The sequence below is a fragment of the Helianthus annuus genome, chromosome 9 (assembly GCF_002127325.2).
Source record: "Helianthus annuus cultivar XRQ/B chromosome 9, HanXRQr2.0-SUNRISE, whole genome shotgun sequence".
NCBI classification, from domain to species: domain Eukaryota; kingdom Viridiplantae; phylum Streptophyta; class Magnoliopsida; order Asterales; family Asteraceae; genus Helianthus; species Helianthus annuus.
The window spans coordinates 137,286,783-137,310,004 of record NC_035441.2 but is presented as its reverse complement, the minus strand read 5'-3'; the positions used below and the strand labels follow the sequence as shown (position 1 = coordinate 137,310,004).

Sequence of the window (23,222 nt, the reverse complement as noted above, 5' to 3'; positions counted from 1 at the left end):
CCCGTCATAGAGCAACAAGTGAAGAACAAAAACTAGCTTAAATAAAGCTTAACACCTACACCGGATAAGGATCGAATTGTCTTACAACGTTCTGAACACAATCGAGGTAATTGTTAGTAATCTTCTATCTCCTACCCAAGGAGTCACATATACACCAAGGAAATAATGGTGGTGACATGATACAAATAGTCAATTAGTTTAACCCAAATACACCAAGGAAACAATGGTGGTGACATGATACAAATAATCAATTAGTTTAACTCAAGATAGCACCAAAACACTCACCTTTAATGTGTATAGTTGGCAACGACCGTGTCATTTTCAACATACTTGAATCGTCTATTGCCTAGCGTGAGAGAGAAGAGATCGTCAGGTTAGCTAAGGAGACTGCCTGATTACCAACCAATCAAAGGGTCTCAAGTCACCAGTCTAAAAAGACCAGACCCTTTAAAAAGAAGAAGCAGGCAAGTCATCCTTGGCTACCAAACGAAACTCTCTCTATTCGTGTTACCATACATTCAACTCTAGTTGTAAACTTAAAATGGCAATTCCCAATGGGTTGTGAAGGTCATATTTATAGCTTATAGCAATGTGATGAGAATATTACCAAAACAATTTAATAAAAATTGGGCATTTGTTTGTATTAAAGTGGCAAGGTTTAGGCCTCATGTACGTGAAAGTCCGTGTGATGAGAACATGGAATATATTCTGGTCAGAGAATATCAACTCAACTTTTACAAAGTGAATGAAATCCAGACTCGTTATTGGCTTTTCAATTGTTGGTAAAGACAGCCCTCTGAAGTCCAAATACGATGCCAAGTCAACTCATTATTCGAATTCAAGATGATTCTGTAAAGGCTCCCCTTATTCCCACACCCCCTAGATCTTATTTTCACATCCCTAGTGTATACGGGCCGTATACAAAATATACAGCCCGTATAGAATGTTTTTGAATAGGAAAATGCGCAGAGAATGTTTTTTTTTATTTTATTATATACGGCCCGTATATAGTTATACGAGCCGTATACAAGTGTATACGATTTATAAAAAGTATACGGCTCAATGGATTTATTTCTGAGGTTTTTGATGTTTACCAAATGTATACGGGCCGTATAACTGTGTACGGGCCGTATAGATTGATGTTTTTCAATTATCACATTTTTTCCCGTAAAAGCACCATCATTCTAGGGTTTCTAAACTCTTCATCACCTTTAAACAACGTTGATCGGAACACGCCGCTTAAATCGGAGCACAAGTAGAGTTACGTTACCGATCAGTCCGTTGATCAAGTAACTAGCAGAAGAACCCGACACAAACAAGTTCTCCACAGTTTGTTATTCAGATCTCTATTCGGTCATCTTTCCAAACTACAACACACGATAACTTTAAACTTTATAGTGTGTGATTTGACCAGGAAATGATTGGAGGTGATTGCTACCTTTAATAAGCTGTCATAGTTGTCAAATTCGATTTCAACAAATCTTTTCCTTTTCCTTCAATTTCTAGAACATTCTCCGTAACATGAAGACGTGTCGGGTTCTTCTACTAGTGGTATTTTAATGAAGTATTGAAGATTGAATGTGCAAACCCAACTATTTTTTACTATGGAAACGGTGGCTATGCGAAATACAAACCGCAACCGTTTTTTACTACGGAAACGGTGGCTATGCGAAATACAAACCGCAATATTTTGTGACTATGGGAAACACAAGTTTTCTTTTTGAGCTTGATGGATGTCCGTTATCTCAGTTGAGGCGGGCATTGTTTAAATCTCAATATAAGTAGATGTTACGTGTAACTTCATTAAATCAAGAACAAAGCCTATTTCGAAACACATGTGTTCGTATCAGCGTTGTTTATCACCCTGTGTGAGCATTGGAAACCCGACAAACAGTCTTGACAACTGTGACAACTTATCTATCTGTGTTTGTCACATCCATCCTGTTATAGCAATCAATATGATTAATTTTACATATTTTTTCTAATTAGCGTTGTTAACTACCAAAAGAATGCATACACAAATAGTTCTAGTGGACGAAGCAAAGAGACCGTTGTGTATATGAATCACGTTTTTTTCTAATTAGCGTTGTTAACTACCTAGAAATTGATATGGTGAGTTGGTAATCAAAATCAAGATGTCAGACAACGTGCCTTTCGAGATCCATGAGGAAATAATCAAACGGCTTCCAGTAAAATCACTGATTCGATTCCGATCAGTCTCCAAATCATGGAAAGCTGTTGTTGTTATTGTGCCTATCTCGGTTGTTCAGTACTTTCGTGATAATAAAACAAGCAGACATTGATTTTGCTAAGATTGAAGGAAAGAATCTGGCCATAAGCGTTGTGGATTCTCAGCGTTATTCGAATGTAAGTGGATCGGGTTCTGCTAGTTATTCGGAATGTTTCGAATCATCACAGAAGACGTGTCGGGTTCAACTCTCCTATATCAACATACTCTTCTCCAGACGCTTAGTTGTTACGAATGATAACTTGAGGGGTCTAGTTAACTTTCAGATTCAGATTCAGGAAGCAGATGATTTGAGCGCAGGAATCAATGCAAAACCCTCACCCTCAAAATCAACCAGAAACCGAAGGAAAAGGGGCAAATAATGGCTGATGGAAATGATAAGCCTGGTAACCGAAAGAGAAAAAACCCTAGTGCATATTCAATCTTCATTGCTTCATACTGTCAAGAAAAAAACATCTTTTAATACTTCATTGCGTATGTGCTTGTGCTGTAGAAACCGGTGATGAATTTGTGTATCTAAATCAGGTTCTCTGCCTTAGATCGGTTATTCCTTGTGATACATGAACGTTGTATTCTTGTCTTTCAGAATACTCTTCTAGCAGAACCCGACACGTCTTCTATCATGTGACGGACACAGGTGCAAGAGAATGGCGAGTTATTTTCAGTTATTTCTGTTGATCCACAAATTCCATTGTTTAAATCAGAATCAGGTTCTCAAAACAAGGATCGTTCTAATAGATTAAAGAGAATAAACCAATTTTTACCATTTTTTACCCATAGTATACGGGCCGTATAACAATATACGACCCGTATACATCGTTCGTATACATTGTATACGATCGGTAGAAAAAAATTTTACCGAGAGTATACGGCCGTATAAACCGTATACGGCCCGTATACATATGGTAAAAAATGGTAAAAACCTCTGTAATCCACAAATTCCAACAGTTACTTCGTTTTTACCGTCCGGTTTCCAAACTCTTTCACTCAAAGTTAATATTCACTGTGGTGGATGCAAGCATAAAGTTAGAAAAATACTCAAGAAGATTGAAGAGTACACAACTGAAGGTTTAGTGCACGAAAAGTTTCTTACGAACGATATGTATCAGGAAGCTCAGTATCAACAACTTGTGAGTGGGAATATGGCTATGAAGAATAGTATGGATAAACAATCACCGGTACGGATTTTGGTGTTTTAGTAGGTTGAAAGAGGTGAATGGTCCTTGTTTTTCCATGTATCAACAATCACCGAGAAACCAACCGAAGAGGCAGCAAGGACAGATAATACTTCATTTGTCGAGAAACCATATTGTCAAGAAACTAACATCTTTTACTCATAAACCCTTGAATCCCAACGCTTCTCTAAAAGAGCCTGTATTAGAAACCATCCTATGTCTTTTACCAACCGAAGAGGCAGCAATGACAGATAATACTTCATTTGTCGAGAAACCATATTGTCAAGAAACTAACATCTTTTAATACTTCATTTGTAACCGTAAGGATGATGCAAATTTGTACGTAAAGATCTCTACACAAACTCTTCTACATCTTTTAACCAATTGTCCATCACTTAAGACCTTGAAAGATTTGTTGAAATCGAAGAAAAGAGTAACTAGCAGAAGACGTGTAGGGTTCTTCCAACAAACAGTGTATGTGCTTGTGCTGTAGAAACCGGTGATGAATTTGTGTATCTAAATCAGGTTCCCTGCCTTAGATCGGTCATTCCTTGTGATACATGAACGTTGTATTCTTTTCTTTCAGAAGAGTTGGTATTGAACCAAGAATACTTCAAACATTCTAAACCCTACTTGGAAACAAACCAACAAAATCCTTATACTCTTCTAGCAGAACTCGACACTTCTTCTATGATGATTCGAAACATTCACGAACCACAATGGACTCAGACTAATACTACTCACCCTCCCCCGAGGAAAAGTTTTCCCGACGACTCAAGACAAAGCAGTTGGTTTGGGTTCATATCAGCGTTGTTTATCACCCTGTGTAAGCATTGGAAGCCCGACCACTAGCAGACATTGCATTACATCCCCGTTGAAAAGAAGTGATTAAAACGCTTCTCCTTACAACTCTCATCAAATGCCTCACCCTTCCTTTTTATTACAGTCATACGACACCTTTTTTTGTTTTTCAATCTTTGTTACTTGTAAAAGTTTTATTTTTTTCTACTTTTAGAAAGATTTGACCACCTAACGACTGTAAAATGTCTCGTGTGATTGACACCTTAAATCCATTAAATACTTTGGGTAAAATCTAATTTTCTTTTCATACGGGCCGTATACAGTTATACGGCCCGTATACATTGTTCGTATCCATTGTATACGACCAGCCAAATTATTTACACATGGTGTATACGGGCCGTATACAGTTATACGGCCCGTATGGACTAAAAAAAACTGACAAAGTCTGAAGACACAGACTTTGTTAGTTTTATTTTATTATATACGGACCGTATAACTGTATACGACCCGTATACACCATGTGTAAATAAGTTTTTGCCATGTGTTAATATTAGGACCCTTCTGTAAAACTCAAAGGTTTGCCTCATCTCTTTGGTAAACTGCTTTGCGATTTTAACGAACAAACATAAAGTTTCATTAGATTTGATGAATATATAACAGATATAACTCTTTGTTAAAGAACTTAGTTGATGTAGAGTAGTTGTCATTAAGTGTTATAGGTGCGTGTAACTTTTGAAAAATAGAAAAAGACAGAATTAGGAAAAATCACAAAGATTATGCTGGCATCACAAGGATTGACCTTAGGTATTATTGGTACCACTAGATGTTAAAGAAAACCCTTTTCTTTTCTTTGGGTGAAAGTTGGTCTAAATTTCACGTTTTTTTTAGTTGGGAGCGATTGTGTGATTTAACAATCGTGATGTACTTATGTAACTTTCAGGTTGTTGGAGTGTTTTAACTTCTACACCTACTGATTACATATGCTTACAAGTAGAGATTAAAGTTATATATGTAAATGTAACTAGAGATTAACGTTATATATGTCAATGTAAATGTAAATATTAACATAACAAAATATAGATATAAACATATCTATAAATAGGGTGGGAGTTGGCTACAAAGTCCATTTTACTACAAAGTGTACAAAGTCATAAAACACCACAACTTCAGGCATAAAACACACTCAAAACCCACAAATAACAAAGTGAAGATTACTAAAATGTCATATTTGTAGGTTTTGTGTTGTGTTTTGGATGATAAGACTTTGATTTTCGAATGATTAACATTAGTGTGTTTTATGTTGATTATCATGTTGTGTTTTATATTCATAGTTCTACGATAGTGTGTTTGAAATTTTTATGGACTACTAGGGTTTGGATATTGTGTTTTAGTGATCTTCACTATGTTATTTGTGGGTTTTGAGTGTGTTTTATGGCTGAAATTGTGGTGTGTTATCACTTTGTACACTTTGTAGGAAAAATGGACTTTGTAGCCGAATCCCACCTTAAATAAATATATAAATATATATATAAACTTTCGATAAAGAGGAATATAACTATAGAGGGTTGTAATCTTTTTTGGGAGAAGCAATATCATTGGTGGTCAATTAGCACAAAATCGAACAAAGTGGTAGAATATTGTTCAAAATATCCAAGATTGAACCCAGGACGCGTCATATTTTTTAGTTAGTTTTGACCCTTAAAGTTTCACTATTTTTTATTTGAATATTGACCCTTAAAGTTTCACTATTTTTTATTTAAATATATTATATTACTTTTCGTAAAAAATTTAGATTGTTAATAAAAAATTTATCCTCTACTTTTGTTTCTCCGTAACGATTTTACTATTGTTTGTTACACTTTTTTTTTAAAGGCTATGCTTCATTAAAACAACACTAGCCAGTGGCTTGAAAACAACACAATAACAATCACAAAAACAAACATACAGGAAACAATACGACCAACTCCCTATCCGAACTCGAATGTACGCCATTGCTCTTCCGTCATCAGGCCTCTCTTAGCGTGGGCTTATATCCAGCGAAATCCCAGAGCTTTTACTTGTGGAACTATCGCCGCGGCCTTCGTCTTTTTTCGGTTGAAAATCAACTCATTACGAGCCTTCCAAATCAACCAACACCCCAAGAGCATGATAGACTTCACCATTCTGATGTGCTCCTTGTTTCCTTTGACTGTTTTGTGGTACAAAATGATATCACTGATTGAGAATGCGAACAACGAAGGGAGTCGACACCACACGATAATCTCCTGCCAAACTTCACAAGTGAAACTGCAAGCTATGAATAAGCGAAACTGCAAGCTGCAAGCGAAACTTCACCATTCTGATGTGCTCCTTGTTTCCTTTGACTGTTTGTTACGTTTTTCTATAACGATTTTACTATTGTTTGTTCTTAACTAGGTGCCATTAAATGTTATGCTTTTCATAAATGCTTAAAGACAATTATTTATTCAACGGTTAATATCTTACTTCTTTACACTAATAATCCTAAGCTATTCCAATATTCCTCATTGCCCTGGGGATAAAGGATCTCCCTGTCCTTGGTCCTGGTGAATGGGTCTCCTACATATAAATTTAAATGCTCCAAAGGGGTTATACAGGGAGATCCTTTATCCCCGTTTCTATTCCTTCTGGTTATGGAAGCCCTTTCTAGCATGTTGTGTAAAGCTAGGAACGAAGAGATCTTCAAAGGTATTCAAACACCCAATAATGGCCCGGTAATTTCTCACATTTTTTATGTTGATGATGCTCTATTGTTGGGAAAATGGGATAAGGAAAATTTAAAAAATGTTGCGAGATATAGCTAAAATGATTGGGTGTAAAACGGACTCTATCCTGCTTACTTACTTGGGAATTACGGTGGGAACTCATATGAACAAAATTAACAACTGGACTCCTATAATTGAGGTCTTTGACAAAAGGCTGTCAGTATGGAAAGCTAAAACTTTTTCAATAGGAGGGAGGCTTACTTTGATCAACTCGGTGTTGGAAAGTTTGCCTATTTATTATTTCTCATTATATAAGGCTCCTGATGGGGTGATCAAGACCCTAGAAGCCAAAATAAGAAAATTCCTTTGGATGGGGGAGCTAATAACTACTTTAAAATGAACTGGGTGGCTTGGGAGGGGGTCACTTGGCCTAAGTCTAAAAGGGGGCTGCGTATTAACATGCTTAAAGAGGTCAATGAGGCTCTTTTGGTTAAATGGGGGTGGAGATATAAGGTTGATAGGCATAATCTTTGGTGTAAAGTGGTGGAAGCATGCCATGGCTCTCACAACCAAAGGAGCTACCTTCCGATTAACGGTAACATAGCGGGGTGCTGGGAAATATGGTTAAGTTGATTTCCAAATTTAAATTAGACGGGAGGGGTTTAAATCGTTTAATAATGGGTAAGCTTGGGAATGGGTCCGATATCCGATTTTGGATGGACACTTGGGTGGACGATCTTCCCTTTATGGAAAGATGGCCTCTGTTATTTGGTTTGGAGTTGTTTAAAAAATGCAGGGCTGTGGAGAGAATTGTACCGGGTCAAGGAAATGATATTGTCACTTGGAATTGGTCTAGGCAGCCTGAGTCAGAGGAGGAGCTAAAGGAATGGAAAGAATGCCTCGAGGTTCTCAGTTATTTGAGATTATCCAACGAAAAGGATGCTTGGATTTGGTTTGTGGACAGTCAAAACGGATTCTCGGTAAAGTCGGTCAAAAATGCTATGATTATAGATAGGGGTAATAATCATCCTCCTAACTTTGTTTGGTGTAGATGGGTGGCTTTAAAATGTAACATCATGGCGTGGAGAGGCAACCTTAATAGGCTCCCCACTAGAGATAATTTAAGAAGAATGAATATAAACATTAACTCGACCTTGCGTCCGTGCTGCGACGAATTCGAGGAATGGTGGAACATCTGTTCACTGCTTGCTCGGTGGCTTTCCAGGTGTGGTCGGCTTTTAGCAATTGGTGCAACATCCCGCCGCTTTTTCTTTTTGAGTTCAAAGATATCTTATACATCCACAAGTACATTAAAAGTGGCAAGAAGGCGGAAAAACTCATTTACTGATTGGCTATTATCTCTTGTTGGTGCATTTAGAAAGGAATGAGGTGGTTTTTAACAAGAAAAAGTGTAGTCCGCATGATATCACAGGGGAGATAAAATCTTGAGGGTTTGCCTGGGTTAAAAATAAATTTTCTTGTAATTATCTCAAATGGGCGGATTAGTGTAAATATTCATTGTATATGTTGTAATTTGTTCGCCTTTTGCCCGTTTGGGTCGGGGGTTGTGTGTTTGTTTGGTCTTTTGCCCGTTCGGGTCGGAGGTTTGTTTTTAATGAAGTTTATTTTTCAAAAAATAAAACCTCCTCCACCAAGTGGGCTAGCCCTACGTTAGCTTATTATAAGGCAGAAACCCATAATGTTTTTCTTTAATGATTTTGCTATCTTTAAGGTAAATGGTTAATGTAAAATTGTATTGGTTGTCATCCAGTGTTAATACTGAAAATAGATATTGGTCAAAATGAGGAAAATCAGGAAGATTATGCTGGGACCACGTTGTTTAGAATGAGATCGTCGAGTTAGCCTAATGTGTTTAGGTTAAGGATATAGGGCGTTGGTACCAATAGAGTTAAGAGTCTAATCATCTCAGGTTTAGTTTTGAGTTCTGTTTCGGGCGGGTCCTTGGTTAACTTAAGGTACAACTGACAAGGTCAACTTATATCATTTAGCTTTGTCGAATCAAAGGCACTCAACGCCTTTGGAAGTTTCTCTTTGAACGAGTGAGTGCAGAGAGCTAATGTTCTCTACAATGACTAATAATTAATAGTAATGTTCTCCATGCTGAAAGATTAGAGTTACTGGCTTGACCGTTATGAATCTTTAGTCGGTTGTACAAAATTTGGAGAACAAGTTAGTTATCTATAATTTGACTATTGTAAATAAACATCTATTGTAATTGCAATTTGCAATTGTGACATCAAAATATTCTCACTTCTTTATATAATAAAATATAGGGGAAATTACAAAAATGTTGTTTGACCAACATGATTTACCAAAATGTCACCCTCATGCGTCCTTGGAATGACGCCTCAAGCATGAAATGCGTCGATATGTCAGCTATTGCCTCCGTTAAGGTGGTGCTGACACGTGTTAAAGGCTAAAAGATGGCTGATGCGTCGGGCTGACTCCTCCTAGTGGCTTGGCTAACTCCTCCTAATGGCTGATGTGTTAGACTGACTTCTCCTAGTGCACATAATCCTAAAATAAATATGGCGTTCCTTGTGCACATAATCCCAAAATAAATATGGCGTTTCTTGTGCGCATAATCCCAACAAAGTGGTATGTGTTAGGTTCTTGAGTTTTCTTGGGAGCAATGGCAAAAGACGAAAGGGTGAACATCGACAAGTTTGATAACTACAACTTTTATGGAAAGGACGATGATTATGATGACAATGTTACTTGAAGTTTGACAGCTTTATGTAAAGGAATGAGTATAGGAGATATTCCAAGGATAACAATATATTTGAAAAGATTTCATTCCTTTGGTATATTGTCATTCCTTTGGTATATTGTTATTGCGTTGATAATATATTTTTTTTTTCTTTAAATTTTCATTACAATCAATAGGGCAAATTACATAAGGATAGCAGGTAGACGGGCAACAAATTGCGCCGTCATCCCCTTCTGAATAGAAAACCTTAATCTACTAAAAACAAATCCTCGCCCCTGAGGGGTCAAAAAGTTACTGTGGACCACACGCTGAACTCTAGCCAATAACCGAACCGCCTCTGGTGCCAAGGAGCCGAACGTGTCAAACGCCAGGGGACAAGGGCATGTTGATTATCCTCACAAGCTTTCGTGTGCTTTTCCACCTTCTTTAACTCTGCTTTCAGTACCGCTCGCCCTGCCACAAACTCATTTTCCCGGAACCCGGCTAGGGGGATACACCTGTGAGATCGACACAAGCATGTTTCCCGCCCTCCCAACCAAAAACTAGCACGTCAGTCGGGCGTAAGGTGGACCTCCCTTCCGCCAGGTCTGTAAGAAAATTAACTGGTGCCTCTTTCTTTGCCGAGATCCCTGCTCGTCTGAGAATATTCATTAATGTGTCTCGAACAAAGTCATGGCGATACCTAAACCCCGGCAACTCTCTACAGTGTAACGCACGCTCCCCGTATTTATCCAGGCATGCTTTACGGCAAACTGGGCAAGTTTCATCATTCGGGAACATGAGGGATCATCAGACGGTACTTAAGGATTGACCGGTACTCCACCGCTGACATACATTGACCCAGACCTTCAATAGGAATAACAGTTGAGCAAAATCAAACATATCAAAAGACCGAGGAGAAATATGTCTTAGATTTCTAGATGAAAGACTCGGGGTTACAAGACAAATACATGGCATGAGTATATCTAAAGACAAAGCATAATGTATCCTGAAACTATCCTAGAAAAAATAAATAGGGAAAGTATTAGAGTAATCCAGAAGAATGCAAATACAAACTTTTGAAGTCACTTAAAGCTCAGTCGGAAACAATAATCTATAATGAATGAAGACAAAGAAGAGATAGTTAATGTTTCTTATGCATCAACATTGACTAAATTAAAGTATGCAATGCTTTGCACTAGGCCAGGTATAGCTTATGTGGTAAAATTTCTTAGTTGGTTTATGTATAATCCGAGCAAGTCAAGTGGATGTTATGTTACTTGAAAAGAAACTATAAGGTACACCATGTTACAGATGGAAAGGTATCATCTTAGAAGGTTTTGTTGATGTAGACCTGGGTGGTGTTTTGATTTTAAGAAATCCATTACATGTGTTTCCACAATAGGTGGAATGGCGATGAACTAGATGTCGATATCAGAAAAGAGTTGTGCTATATCAACCACCGAAAAGGAATACATCGCTATTGCATAAACAAGTAAAGAGCTCATATGGTTGAAAAGTTTCTTATCATAGTGAGGTCAACAAGAAGATAATATTCTTTATTATAAGAACCAAAGTGCAATTCATTTGCAAAGAATCAAGGTGATTCGCCGGAAGATGAAATGCATTTAAACGATAAATCACTTCATAAGAGAATTATCGAATGATTGTACGTGCGTTATCTTAAAAAGATTCTCGGTACAAAAGATAACATGTATATGTTTACCATGATGGTGAAAACTGAGAAGTTGAAGTTCAACATGCGTTCGATGACCTTCTAGATAATTGATGAGAAGGTGTTGAACTGGAGAGGAGTTTTACTTAAACTATTAGTCTTGGATGGTAGTAAGCTTGATGATGATTCTCCAAATCGAATTTGTTAAGGCGTCGAGTCTAATCAACTTTGTTTGTCAGCTTATAATTAATACTCGATCTACTTATGCAAGAGAGTTGGTATTTTACCACAAGGCAATTTTAGTTTGGGTCAGGCTGGAGACAATGGTGAGCTTTGAACATTTCTTTTGGTCAGTTACGCCAAGTTAGTACATAGCTCATGTGCGATGATGGTTTCTACGCTTACGGATAAACGTTGATGTCCTCTATGCCGATGGAACTACGATGACTAGACACTGCTAGATAAAATTTAGAATTATGTCCTCCATTCGTGTGAATCTTAGGATCGGTTCTTCAATGGATTGCATAAACATGGTTTCTATGATAAGTTGATAACAAATAAACTTTGCCTGTGTTATTCTTACACTATCTATTAGTCTTTCTATTGCTACTATGATATTTGTATCCAATAAACTGACAAATCAGATTTTCATAACACAATAATTATGAGTTTTAGGGAGAGAAAAAAAAACATCTCAAGTGATTGAAAATATCTAATAAAGTAGAGAAATATTTCGAATTGGAAAGCAAATTGAAAATTGTATATATACTAGAATAGAACTATAATGGAGTTTCAAATACCTTTTTCTTGAACCGCAACGGTTACTCACTCTTAATTTACACCTAATTAATCCTAAACTACTCCTTGCTTGAGATTGAACCCAAGACCCCCTAGTAGAATGGAATTTCAAATACCTTGTATTCACTTCATTTCTTGTTTCATCTGTTGATTATACTTATATTGGATTAGGAAGATATTATATTATGATTAATTTAAAAATAATTAACACACGTCTATTTGTGTGGGTGAAAGGCACTTCGAATACAAAGTGGGTTTTGCCTAAGAAGCGTAGAAAGCGATAAGAATACGACACATATACATTGTTGGTTCTATGGGCGAAAGGTATTTGCGTCCATATATGCATGCAAAATACAACACTCTTTTATGATATAAATGTGTTATACCAATTGTTATGTTCGAATGGTATAACTGCACAGTTGTAGTGATAAACAACATAGTTATAATGGTTTACGCTTAGATCGTTACTTTTTTTTTTAAATATTTTTTTATATATAGCAATATTATACTTGTGTTAACGAGAAATAAAATTCTCGATTTTTTGGTACATAAAACTTATTTGAATTTCTAAAACCGAGTGAAAATAGTGTTCGATATATAAAAATTTAAAAAGAAGAAGAAGTCAACAAAAGGGTAGATTTGCTCTTTAACAATACAAAACCATTAACACCTTCCTAATACATCTAGACAACCATTAACACCTTCCTAATAAATCTTGAACATTAAATTACTTTGATTAAATACCCACAACACTTGCACTTTTTAGGCAAAACCCCACTTCGTGTGTATCTGATCGCTCCCCTATATGCAAATATGTTTGTGTATGCGAATATGTGTGTGTATGATGAGTATTTGATGTGTGTGTGTGTATTTATATGTTTATAAACCATTAGGAAATAGGAAGTAAACAATGAAGCAAGAAAAGAGTTGTCATAGAAAGAAGAGAATGTCAGGTTAGCCAAGAAGACTGCCTGATACCGACCAATCAAAACGATCGATCTAAACAGACCAAACCCTTTGAAAAGAAGAGACAGGCAAGTCATCCTTGGCTACCAAACAAACTCTCCTTGTCCTCCCATAAAATTTACATTTAGGCATGCAGCCACTTAAATCTGTAGTTGTGAACTTAAAATGGTGATTTCCTATGGTTTGTCAATGTTGTATTTATAGCCGATTGGTAAAATAAGACCCGACAGAATCGAATAAAACTGAAAGTGACATTATTTAAGCCTCAGGGAACGTATGTGTGGACCGTGGAAAGGTTTGAACACGGGTTTGTGATGAGCATGGAATTATAGAATATGTTCTGATCAGCAGTAGGAATTTCAACTGAACTTTTATAAAGTGGTTGAAATCAAGACTTGTCATTGGCTTCCCATAGTTGCCAAAGACAGCCAGCCATTCAGGTAAACTTTGGGGTTATCATATGCAACATAAAATTTACCTGGTGGAATCTAGCTGGTACAAAGTACAAACAAGTTGCATATAGCAGCAGTGTTTGGATATGCTTCATTGGGTGTTTGGCAAGTTCTTATTACAGTTGATTACACAGATGGTCCTATTGGCAATGCCTTCGGTTTTGATCCCAACTTTTCAATAATTATGTGTATGGTCCTACACTATTCACTTAGTTGTAACCAGTGTTGTAAGAATCATTGGGCACTAGTCAACCGGTAACTAGCAATTAATTGGGATTACTAGGGATTAATCGGATTAGGATTTTATATGTAATTTTCAGTTTTATATGTATATTAGTATGTACACACATTTTTATATGTATTTTTTTAAGTAAACATGTTTTAACACCTTCTTCGACCCATTTTTACAAGTAGATATGATTAATTGCTAAAATTTACAGGTTTTGGCCAGGAAGGAATCTGGCCGGAATCGCTAGAGTGCCACCTATTTTTGGCCAATTAGGACTGGATTTGACCACTGTTGACTGCCTACATATTAATTGGTCAATTAGATAAAAATTACTCATTGAGCCTCCAACTAGCAACCAATCAGAGGCTAGGGATTTTTTACAACCATGGTTGTAACACAATTGGTCCTAGGAGTTGATGGACATATGATGTTAGATTTATATGGAGTTGATGGACATATGATGTTAGATTTATATGAAACAACCATTATACCTCTTTTATTAAGAAAACAAAAAGAAGATGCGGTATTCATATTTTTATAATGTTTCACAAAAACTCAACAGGATTTTTATCGCAAGTGAAAAGAACCAAACGTGTTACGACAGCAAGCAATGGGAACCATATCCGCAACTCTTAAAAGTTGAGACCAAAACTGCAATATCACAATACCACAGGGACAGCAAATTTAAAGTTTTACACGTAAAATGCCCCCTAAATAATTTGGTAACCGAAACCTCTTTCACCATACCCAAACACGATAAACTGATTATCTACGACTTGAAAGTTAAAACCACATTAACCAGAGGATAACTTTCAAAATGAAATGTCCAACAAACCGCCACCCGCTACTTCATATTTTAACTGTGTTTATTTCATTGCAATCAATGAACCAATCAAGAACCTGCCAGATAATGTGGCATGAAACGATTGAGAGTTGGCCCACCGGCTATGGTTCCGAGTGGCTATGACTACACCACGTGTACATACAAAAAGAGATGGCATAAATCCATCTTATCTTCAATTAAGAGATTGACTTGTGAAACTTTATAAAAAGCTAAAAAGGCACAAAATCCACACAAGATTTTGTAAAACTGTCAGCTTCACAATTATAATGGAAGGAAAGTCTCTTGATCATCCAATAACAAGTGTTATTCCAAATAAAATTCAAAGAACAAACCTTAAAAAAAAAAAAAATACACTAAATCTACCTTCCACAAAATTACAGTTACAGTTGTCATAAAATACAACAGTTATTGTTCAATGTTCATTACCTCCTCAAGAAAGATAAAGATAGACCTTGAAGAAAAGCATGTGAGGATGGTAGCATGCGGTTTGCTATCTCCAATGATTCAGCTAAATCTTTTGATGTCAACATGTAAACATCGCCAACTTGATGCTTAGTAACCCATTCATCTAACTTCCTGTTAAAAAAAACAAATTATTATAAGGGAAAGAAGTGAAAGGCGTTAAATATGTACTTAACAACAAACCTTAGTTCAGAATCGGTGCTGTTACTACAGTTGGAAAATAGCACTTTAACCATTGGGTACATAATAAAATTGGGAACCGGTATCATTGCATCCAAACAATCCCCGAATGAACACCATGCATTTGGGTTTAGTAAAACAATTTGCAACATCGGTGATCTCGTTTGCAGATTTTTAACCACGGTTCGGAACGAGAGTTCATCTTTCGCACTTTCCAACAGCTGGCTAGTAAACATCCTCTCTAAAGTGTATTTCCTACCGTATTTAAGCAGTATAAGTTTATTTTCTAATTCACAAAATAATAACTGCAAAGGTAATAACATAAAAAGGGGGAGTAAAATGCCATTTTTGTCCCTGAGGTTTGGCCAGTTTTGTGACTTTCATCCAAAGGTTTGTTTTTGTGCATCTGAATCCAAAAGGTTTAAAATCATGTTATTTTCATCCGGCTCGTTAACTCCATCCATTTTTCTCTATTAAGTCATGGGTATTTTTGTCTTTTTTTTTCTTAACTTAAAGGGCAGTTCGGTCCTTTTCACTTTATGTATAAGCATTTAGCATAATGTACAAGCGTTCAAAATACTGAATTGCCCTTTAAGTTAACAAAAAAGAAGGAAATACCCTGGCTTAACAAAGATAATTGGATGGAGCTAACGAGTCAGATGAAACTGGCAAAATTTCAAACCTTTTGGATCCAGATGCAGAAAAACAAACCTTTGGACGAAAGCCACAAAACTGGTCAAACCTCAGGGACGAAAATAGCATTTTACTCAAAAAAGGGGGAATATTGTGCACATACCGAAACAAGTCGGTGGGGCCTCCAACTGGGCAAGTAGAAATAAAGCATTTAAACAAGTGAACACCGTAATCATTGAGTAGTCCATCGGTATTGTCATGCGGATATGCCCCAAGTAAGCACGAACAATGTGGACATAAGATTTCACTCCATTTAACGTCTTTCGAAAGATAAGGGGATGCAACCATAAAACAATTTCCAAGAAGACCATTTAGAAGACTAGCCTTGTTTGTTAGTAACTCACTTGTACTATGTGTTTGGTCCTCGTCTGTATGAAGATGGCAACATTCATTTTGACTATTGTGGTCAACAACCGACCCGTTTGTACTTTTATTATTCGAGACGGTTTTTTTTAAATTCTCGGTTTTAGAAATCTCTGAAGACTTGTGTTCTCTGTGTTCAATTCGATTAGGAAATTCATATCCTACAAAGTCATCCTTACATAGAACAATAGAAGTAGGGTCCACTAGGCACACGCCAGGTGTACATGTATATGAGTTGGCGTATTGCGCAACTAGCTTCTCGCTTGCACCCCCGAAAGAACAGCAACAAGTCCCAAACCAGTTATCAGCTGCCTCACGCCAATTAACAGATGGCATTTCTTTGAAATTTCTGCATATATGGTTACGATATAAGAAAGAACCAACAAACAATCTAGATGGTAAAATGCTAATGAGGAAAGCACCCTACCGAACAGCGCTGCTTAACTTGGTAGAGCAACCCCTGCAAAAAAAGTGCACCTCCCCACAAGAAGCCAACTTCTTAAGATCTGAAACGAAAATACACGACTGAAGTAAAGATAAGCATAACAGAGTCCTCTGTGACAGCTAAATCATAAACGAAACCCTAAAATCTAAGAAACATAGAAACCAGGTCAAATGAACTCTGAACCGGCTCGTCTAACCCTAAACCCTAAAGCTAAATCATAAACGAAACCCTAAAATCTAAAGTATAAACCCTAAAAACTAAACCTTGGATATATTTGATTAGGGTTTAACTAGCCGGTTCCAACGTCTCTAGAGTGAGTTCAAATTCGAGTTCGTTTGACCCGGTTTACTATGTTTCTTAGGTTAAGATCTGTTTGTATTAGATATGCCTCTTAAGCCTGTATCTATGCAGTAATGGTGTATCAAAAACATTTTCTCATGATATGCATTACACCGCCAAAAACAGAAACTACCTGAATCCAATTGAAGAGGTTGACAATCATCATCCAATGCAGCATCTTGACCACCTTCAAAGTCAAAATTGGACACAATGGGGTGGTCAACAGGAAGAACCAGAACAAGTTTTACCTCAATGTGATCATCCAACGCTCGAAAGCTAATTGGAGAGTCTGCATCAATCAAAACCCTAGGAATCGGAACCCAAAGTGATTGTGATTGATTGTTGTCGATCCAGGTGAGTTGGAGTAATGATTTGTGGAATAAAATGGAGACTTTGAGATCGATACATTGAGATATTGGGTTTGTGTTGGGGTTGAAGAGGTATAATTTGAGAATTGGGACGTGTGAATTGGATTCCCATGTGAATTTCCAGTTTCTAGGGTTAGGGTTTTTAGTGGCGGGAAGAAGATGTTCAGAAGGGGTCATTTTGCTAAAACCCTGAATTCAATTGGATTGAATATGTCGATGATGGTAAATTTTTATTTTACTCCCATGTATATTTGATTTTTAACACTTTGTTCCCTTTAGGTATGAGGAGAGTAAAATGGTCGAATGCTAAATTTGTGAGACCACCCGTAGTCATGCCCATTTGGGCGTTTTGTGTGCCGGAAAATGCCCAAACACGCCGGGGATCCACCCCCTGGGCGTGTTTGGTTGCAAATCTTGTTTTGGCGTTGTTTTAATCACGTTGTGTGGGGCTTGTTTTGGCCAATCAGACTGTTTGCAAATATTATAAGTTTTTTATTTTAAAAAATTAATAATTGTGTAATGATTGTTTGGGGCATTATTGGGCATTATTCCACTACGCCCCTTTGGTAAAAACGCCCAATAATGCCCCCTTGCTGACTGGACTACCACGTGGCAGAAAACGCCCAAGGGTGGGAGAATTATTGATAAAACTACTACACATGGTCTAAATGATATTCCTAATTACGTTTTTTTCGTAAAGTAAATTTCATACACAAAACAACAACCAGACCAAGACTCCAAGTGGCTGAGGCCAAAGAGCCGAAACAAAAAAGAACTACAAACTACATGAAAGAAAAATTACACCATTTAGACAACTCTATCGACTAAAATCTAGATCTATTATTAAACAATAAGAACCCAAAGGACTTAACATCTTCACATATTTCTTGATCATTAACTTCTTTTCCTGAGAAAAGCTTCTCATTTCTAGCATTCCATATCACGACCTCATGAAAAACTTCTGTCTCTTTCCCCCAACCCTCTAAACTTAAGCATCTATGACAAATTGCCACACAAGTACACAACCGAGGCCATCACGCACATACAAGACTCAACTGGAATGTCTCGCTCATTCATTTATGGTCATGAACGTATGTTTACGAATATTCGTTTATGTTGGTTTATATATTCATTCAATATGTGTTGACGTTTATCTTATTAGTCTAACTATATGAAAATATCAGTACATTCATATAGCTTTCGGGCCCATCAACTTAATCAGTTTGATAATAGCTCATTCTTTAGCCTTTAGATTTAGCTTAGTAGCGAGCTTTCATCATCCATTGTATCATTCATTTATGGACGCATATTTATGTTTGCTTGTGTTTGTTTGCGCTCGTGTGTGTTTGTAAACCCGTCCATTTAACACATTAACAAACGAATAGAAACATGTTCATTATCTTAATGAACAAACGCAAACGAGAATATTCATTCATTTATTTGTTCGTATATGTTCATTTGTAAACAACGGACACACTGATGCCCCGTTCAGTTAGTTTACGGACCTAACGATTAGGTATATTATTCATGTTTGGTTTCAGTTTGTTTACGGACCTAATGATTAGGTATATTATTCGTGTTTGGTTTTCACATATACATATGTCGAATTCCCTTTAGGAAGAAAGGGACTCAACAGGTACGAGCTTGAGTGGCTCTAACCAGTATATACCAGCCCCAAACACCGTCCTTTTAGATGATCTTCAAAGTCAGTCAATGAACACAGCATTATGTTTTCAAGAAAAATGCTACTAAATAAGAATCGACTCTTTGTTTTGTAGGAAGTCGCACCACTGGAAACAGACGATGCACCAGTTTCAGACAAAGGCTGTACGACAACACCTGCAACTGACAACCCGACTTCAAATTATAAGAGTCATATGCAGAGCTCGATTACGTGTGCCAACTGCCCAAGAACAGGCGGTGATCAAAACCTGTTCCGCATGGAGCCTGGTTCACCACCAAGGTTTGATACTACAAAAACTGGATAGCTTTAAAAGGCTTGTTAAGCTCAGATGAAATACTCTATACACAAAACCAACAAACATATGATTTGGTAAAACATTATGCTGAGAATCAAGACAAGTCTATGGTAGAAATGGGGAGTATAACTCTATTGACCGGTAACCATGGAGAATGTTAAATGTATCAAACTGCTTTAGAAACATAATCATCCATACTTCTGGAGCAAACGAGCAAGAAAATTTGCTCTTCATTTACAGGAATATGACATGAAGTAGCATGTTGTTCAGTCCTTCTTACTTTAAACTTCATCATCATGGAACCACCATCTGGTCTCCTTAGGAGATCTACCATTTCTACAGTTCTTAACGTATCGATCATTGTCTTCTGGGCGTTCCTGCAATGGTAGCCAAAAAAGTTTTAGAGTAAACTGCCAAAATGGTCCTTGAGGTTTGTTCAATCTTGCCACATTAGTCCAAAACTCAAACCTTTCGAATCTGGGTCCCTGTGGTTTTAATTTTGTTGCCATTTTCATCCAAAATCAAAATCTAGTCAGATTTTTCAGTTAACATCCAACTTTTCTGTCTTTTTCCTCCCTTTTAATGAAGGGCAAAATGGTCTTTTAACGTTTTATTATAATAAATTAAAAAAATCTGACCATTTTGCCCTTCATTAAAAGGGAGGAAAGAAATCAAAAAAACTGGATGTTAACTGAAAAATCTGACCATATTTTGCTTTTGGATGAAAATGGCAACAAAATTGAAACCACAGGGACCCATATTCAAAAGGTTTGAGTTTTGGACTAGAGTTGCAAAAGTGACCAAACCTCAGAGGCCATTTTGGCAGTTTAGTCAAAGTTTTAAAACTTAATTTACCTATTAACAAAGAGTTTAAGGTATTTAATTGGGCATAAACGATACTGATATCAGTATTATTTCAAAAGTTTTAAGGAATTTTTCCTAGAAAGAATTTGTGATGATGAGAATGTGACTGAAGAAAATTGGTTTATTAAAGCCCAAGATAGAATAAAACCTTTGTTGTAGAACTTGAAAGCATAGACAGAATGCTGATGCAGATGGAACCAACAGTCATGGCAGGTGACCATGAGTCATATAAAATATCTACAAAAGAAATAAGCCTATTAAATCTTCATGATTCAAACTAAATGTATAGCCCAATGATATTGGAAAGATGAGTTTGTGAAATGCAAAGCATGATACATAATTAAATGATCAACATTTCACCAAACACACTTCAATTCCTTTTCAGTGTTATCACTCACACACACACACACACAAACACACACCATTTTTATTAAAAATATATTTTTTTTATTTTTTTTATTTTGTTTCTAAATAGCTCCAATAGCTTATACGAACAAAAATATACGTACACTTATCTACATGCATCTTTTTCAGATGTTATTGTCTAATGGGCAATCATAAAGGGCATTAAACATGTGTATACAGTTTGATGCACAACATAATATGATTTGCATGCTTGATTGATTGATTAACTTTGATATCTAAAGGTTTAGTTATTTTATAAGACTATACAAACAAGGATATAAAATTGTGTTTTGACTATCTGTTACGTATACTATGGAGATTATGATATAAATAAATTTAAGTTGTACAAATGAATTTGAGTTATCTATAGTTATAAGTTACGAAAATAACGCATTTAATAAAAAAGATTCTGGAAGCATTGTAGAAGTCAAATAAAGTAACATGTAGCAACTAATTGTAAAACTAACATTCCACGAAAATTAAATATGACACAACTTTAATATAAAAATAAAAATGTATAATCACATTATCACACTAATAAGAGATGCACAAAAATTAGTTACCAAAGCCAATAATTAGGTAATGAAAAAGTAGATTTTAGTTTTCTACTAAACATCATGGTCCCTCAGGTACAAATATCTATCCTTAATGTAAGGATTCTTATATTCCATGTCTCGATTCATTTTTTCTCGTATTCGGAATGTGTTGCAACTACTAAACTTGACTTCATGTTTTCCATGCATGTGATTATCAAGTTAGTTCCTTTATTGAAATCGTGTGTCACATGCTTCGCTTTTCTAGGAGAGTACCGTTATATTTTTGAAAGGCATAAGTGAATTTGATTATATAGTTCTTGCGTTTAGCCTCATTTGGTCTTTTGTTTGGTATAATTTTCTTGGATTAGACATAGCTGTTTCGTTATGCTATCATGTATGCTTTGATTCATTTCAATTATATAGTTCTTGTGTTTAGCCTCATTTAGTCTTTATAAAATATACATATTCAATGGACAATTGGCTCAGGCACATTTTCCTTTCTTCACAGAAAGTAATCAGGTTACCCGTAGGGGAAAGCAAAGAGTGGCAACTACATAAGTGTAAAAAAATTTAACAGGTGGTTCGAAGATCAAGTCAATAAATATTTAGACTCCATTGGATTTGGATTTTTTGGTAAAGTTTTGATAAATACGTTGAACCTTAACGGTCTTCAACCTTTCAGATGTATTCAATCAAATAAGTTTTGAAACGACATTATTAATAGATATTTGTATTTGTTAGTGTGGGTGATTGCAAAAGAAGGGAAATCGGCCAGAAGCGAGTTTTCAAGAAACCGCTCGAGTTTTAGCATTTCATCCCATCAGGGACGCAGGCGTTATGATTATAGTTAGAATAACATTTAAAAAAACAAGCAGAGTTGCAAGAAGACAAGAATACATATACAAGAAACCACAGGGCATTTTAACAAGTACCTAAACAAATATGGTCGTTGCTATAGATGTGCGGGTGAAGCGGAGCAGGCTGCAAAAATATCACCTGCCATTCCACAAAAATATTAATAAGCAAGAATCCAAAATGCATAACCAAAATCATCAATTAACCTCTAAGTCAAATCATTATCCATCCACCTGAGGTGCTTCCATAGGATAATTCTCCGGAAAATCGACTTGAAGCTGGTACTTTTCACCGGCATAAATAGTTCCCTGAGCTCCATTTACTTCAATCACCCACCTTTCCAAAAATAACAAATAAAAAAACACCATAATTCACAAACAAAATTTCTAAAAAAAATTGAACATTTATTCGAGGGCGAAATTGAACATCCTCTTTGATCTGAGGATGTGTAAAGAGTCAAAACGGTGAAATTGGGACATATAGAACGACATAAACCCTAAAAAAGAGAACAATTTAAGATTTAGAGAATAAAATTGAGAGATTGATGAACCGTTGAAGATTATCGGTGACTTTATGTGTGAATCCAGAGGGAGGACTGATCTGCCACTCCGTAAGCTCCTTCTAAAGTCAATTGGTGGCAATTTTGCTTAAAACCTAAATAATTGGCATCGAATTAATCAAAATTTGACGATGAATAAGCAGATATACACACAATCGATCGAAATCGGAGTTTGAAAAGATCAACCAATACATATATAGAGAGGCATATGTATAGATACAGAAACCTTGCGAGAGGAGACGGAGGAAGCGGTCATAGCGGCGGAGGAAGGCAGAGACATGGTGTTGGGTTTGTAGGTGTAGACCGGAGATGGAGGTGTGTGTAGATTTATTTTTATGTTTTTTTTTGGTAAATACAATAATAATAGTTAAATGTGATGTAACTAGTGGGATTATCTACACGCTTACAGGCTAGAATTCGGTCGGTATCGATATCGGTTTATTATGGTATCAATACACATTGGCACTCACTACAACTTACGATACCGGAAAGATATTTTATTAGTTTTAAGCAAAATTTAGATCTAGACGTAGATAAAAATAAATATGTCGCA

The 23,222-nt window shown here is 36.3% G+C and overlaps 2 protein-coding genes across 3 annotated transcripts; both read right to left on the bottom strand.

The window, feature by feature from the left end:
- Positions 1-14,885: 14,885 nt before the first annotated feature.
- Positions 14,886-17,678, bottom strand: LOC110878864. 2 transcript variants are annotated; one of them, XM_022127245.2, is made up of 6 exons: positions 17,237-17,678; positions 16,747-16,825; positions 16,499-16,668; positions 16,060-16,324; positions 15,267-15,518; positions 14,886-15,197 (listed from the first exon to the last, which is right to left on the bottom strand). In XM_022127245.2, the coding sequence occupies exons 1-6, from the start codon at positions 17,646-17,648 to the stop codon at positions 15,044-15,046; spliced, it is 1,332 nt and encodes a 443-aa protein (XP_021982937.1). In that variant the 5' UTR covers positions 17,649-17,678; the 3' UTR covers positions 14,886-15,043. The 2 variants fall into 2 exon arrangements, with proteins under 2 accessions (XP_021982937.1, XP_021982936.1); XM_022127244.2 differs by having other exon boundaries at positions 16,060-16,668.
- Positions 17,679-19,496: 1,818 nt separating this feature from the next.
- LOC110878865 (probable ubiquitin-conjugating enzyme E2 16) lies at positions 19,497-23,000 on the bottom strand. The gene is given in 6 exon segments (XM_022127246.2): positions 19,497-19,827; positions 20,463-20,551; positions 22,188-22,251; positions 22,344-22,446; positions 22,661-22,764; positions 22,896-23,000. Coding segments are annotated over 6 exon segments (510 nt in total). The 5' UTR covers positions 22,950-23,000; the 3' UTR covers positions 19,497-19,731.
- Between the last annotated feature and the right edge of the window lie 222 nt (positions 23,001-23,222).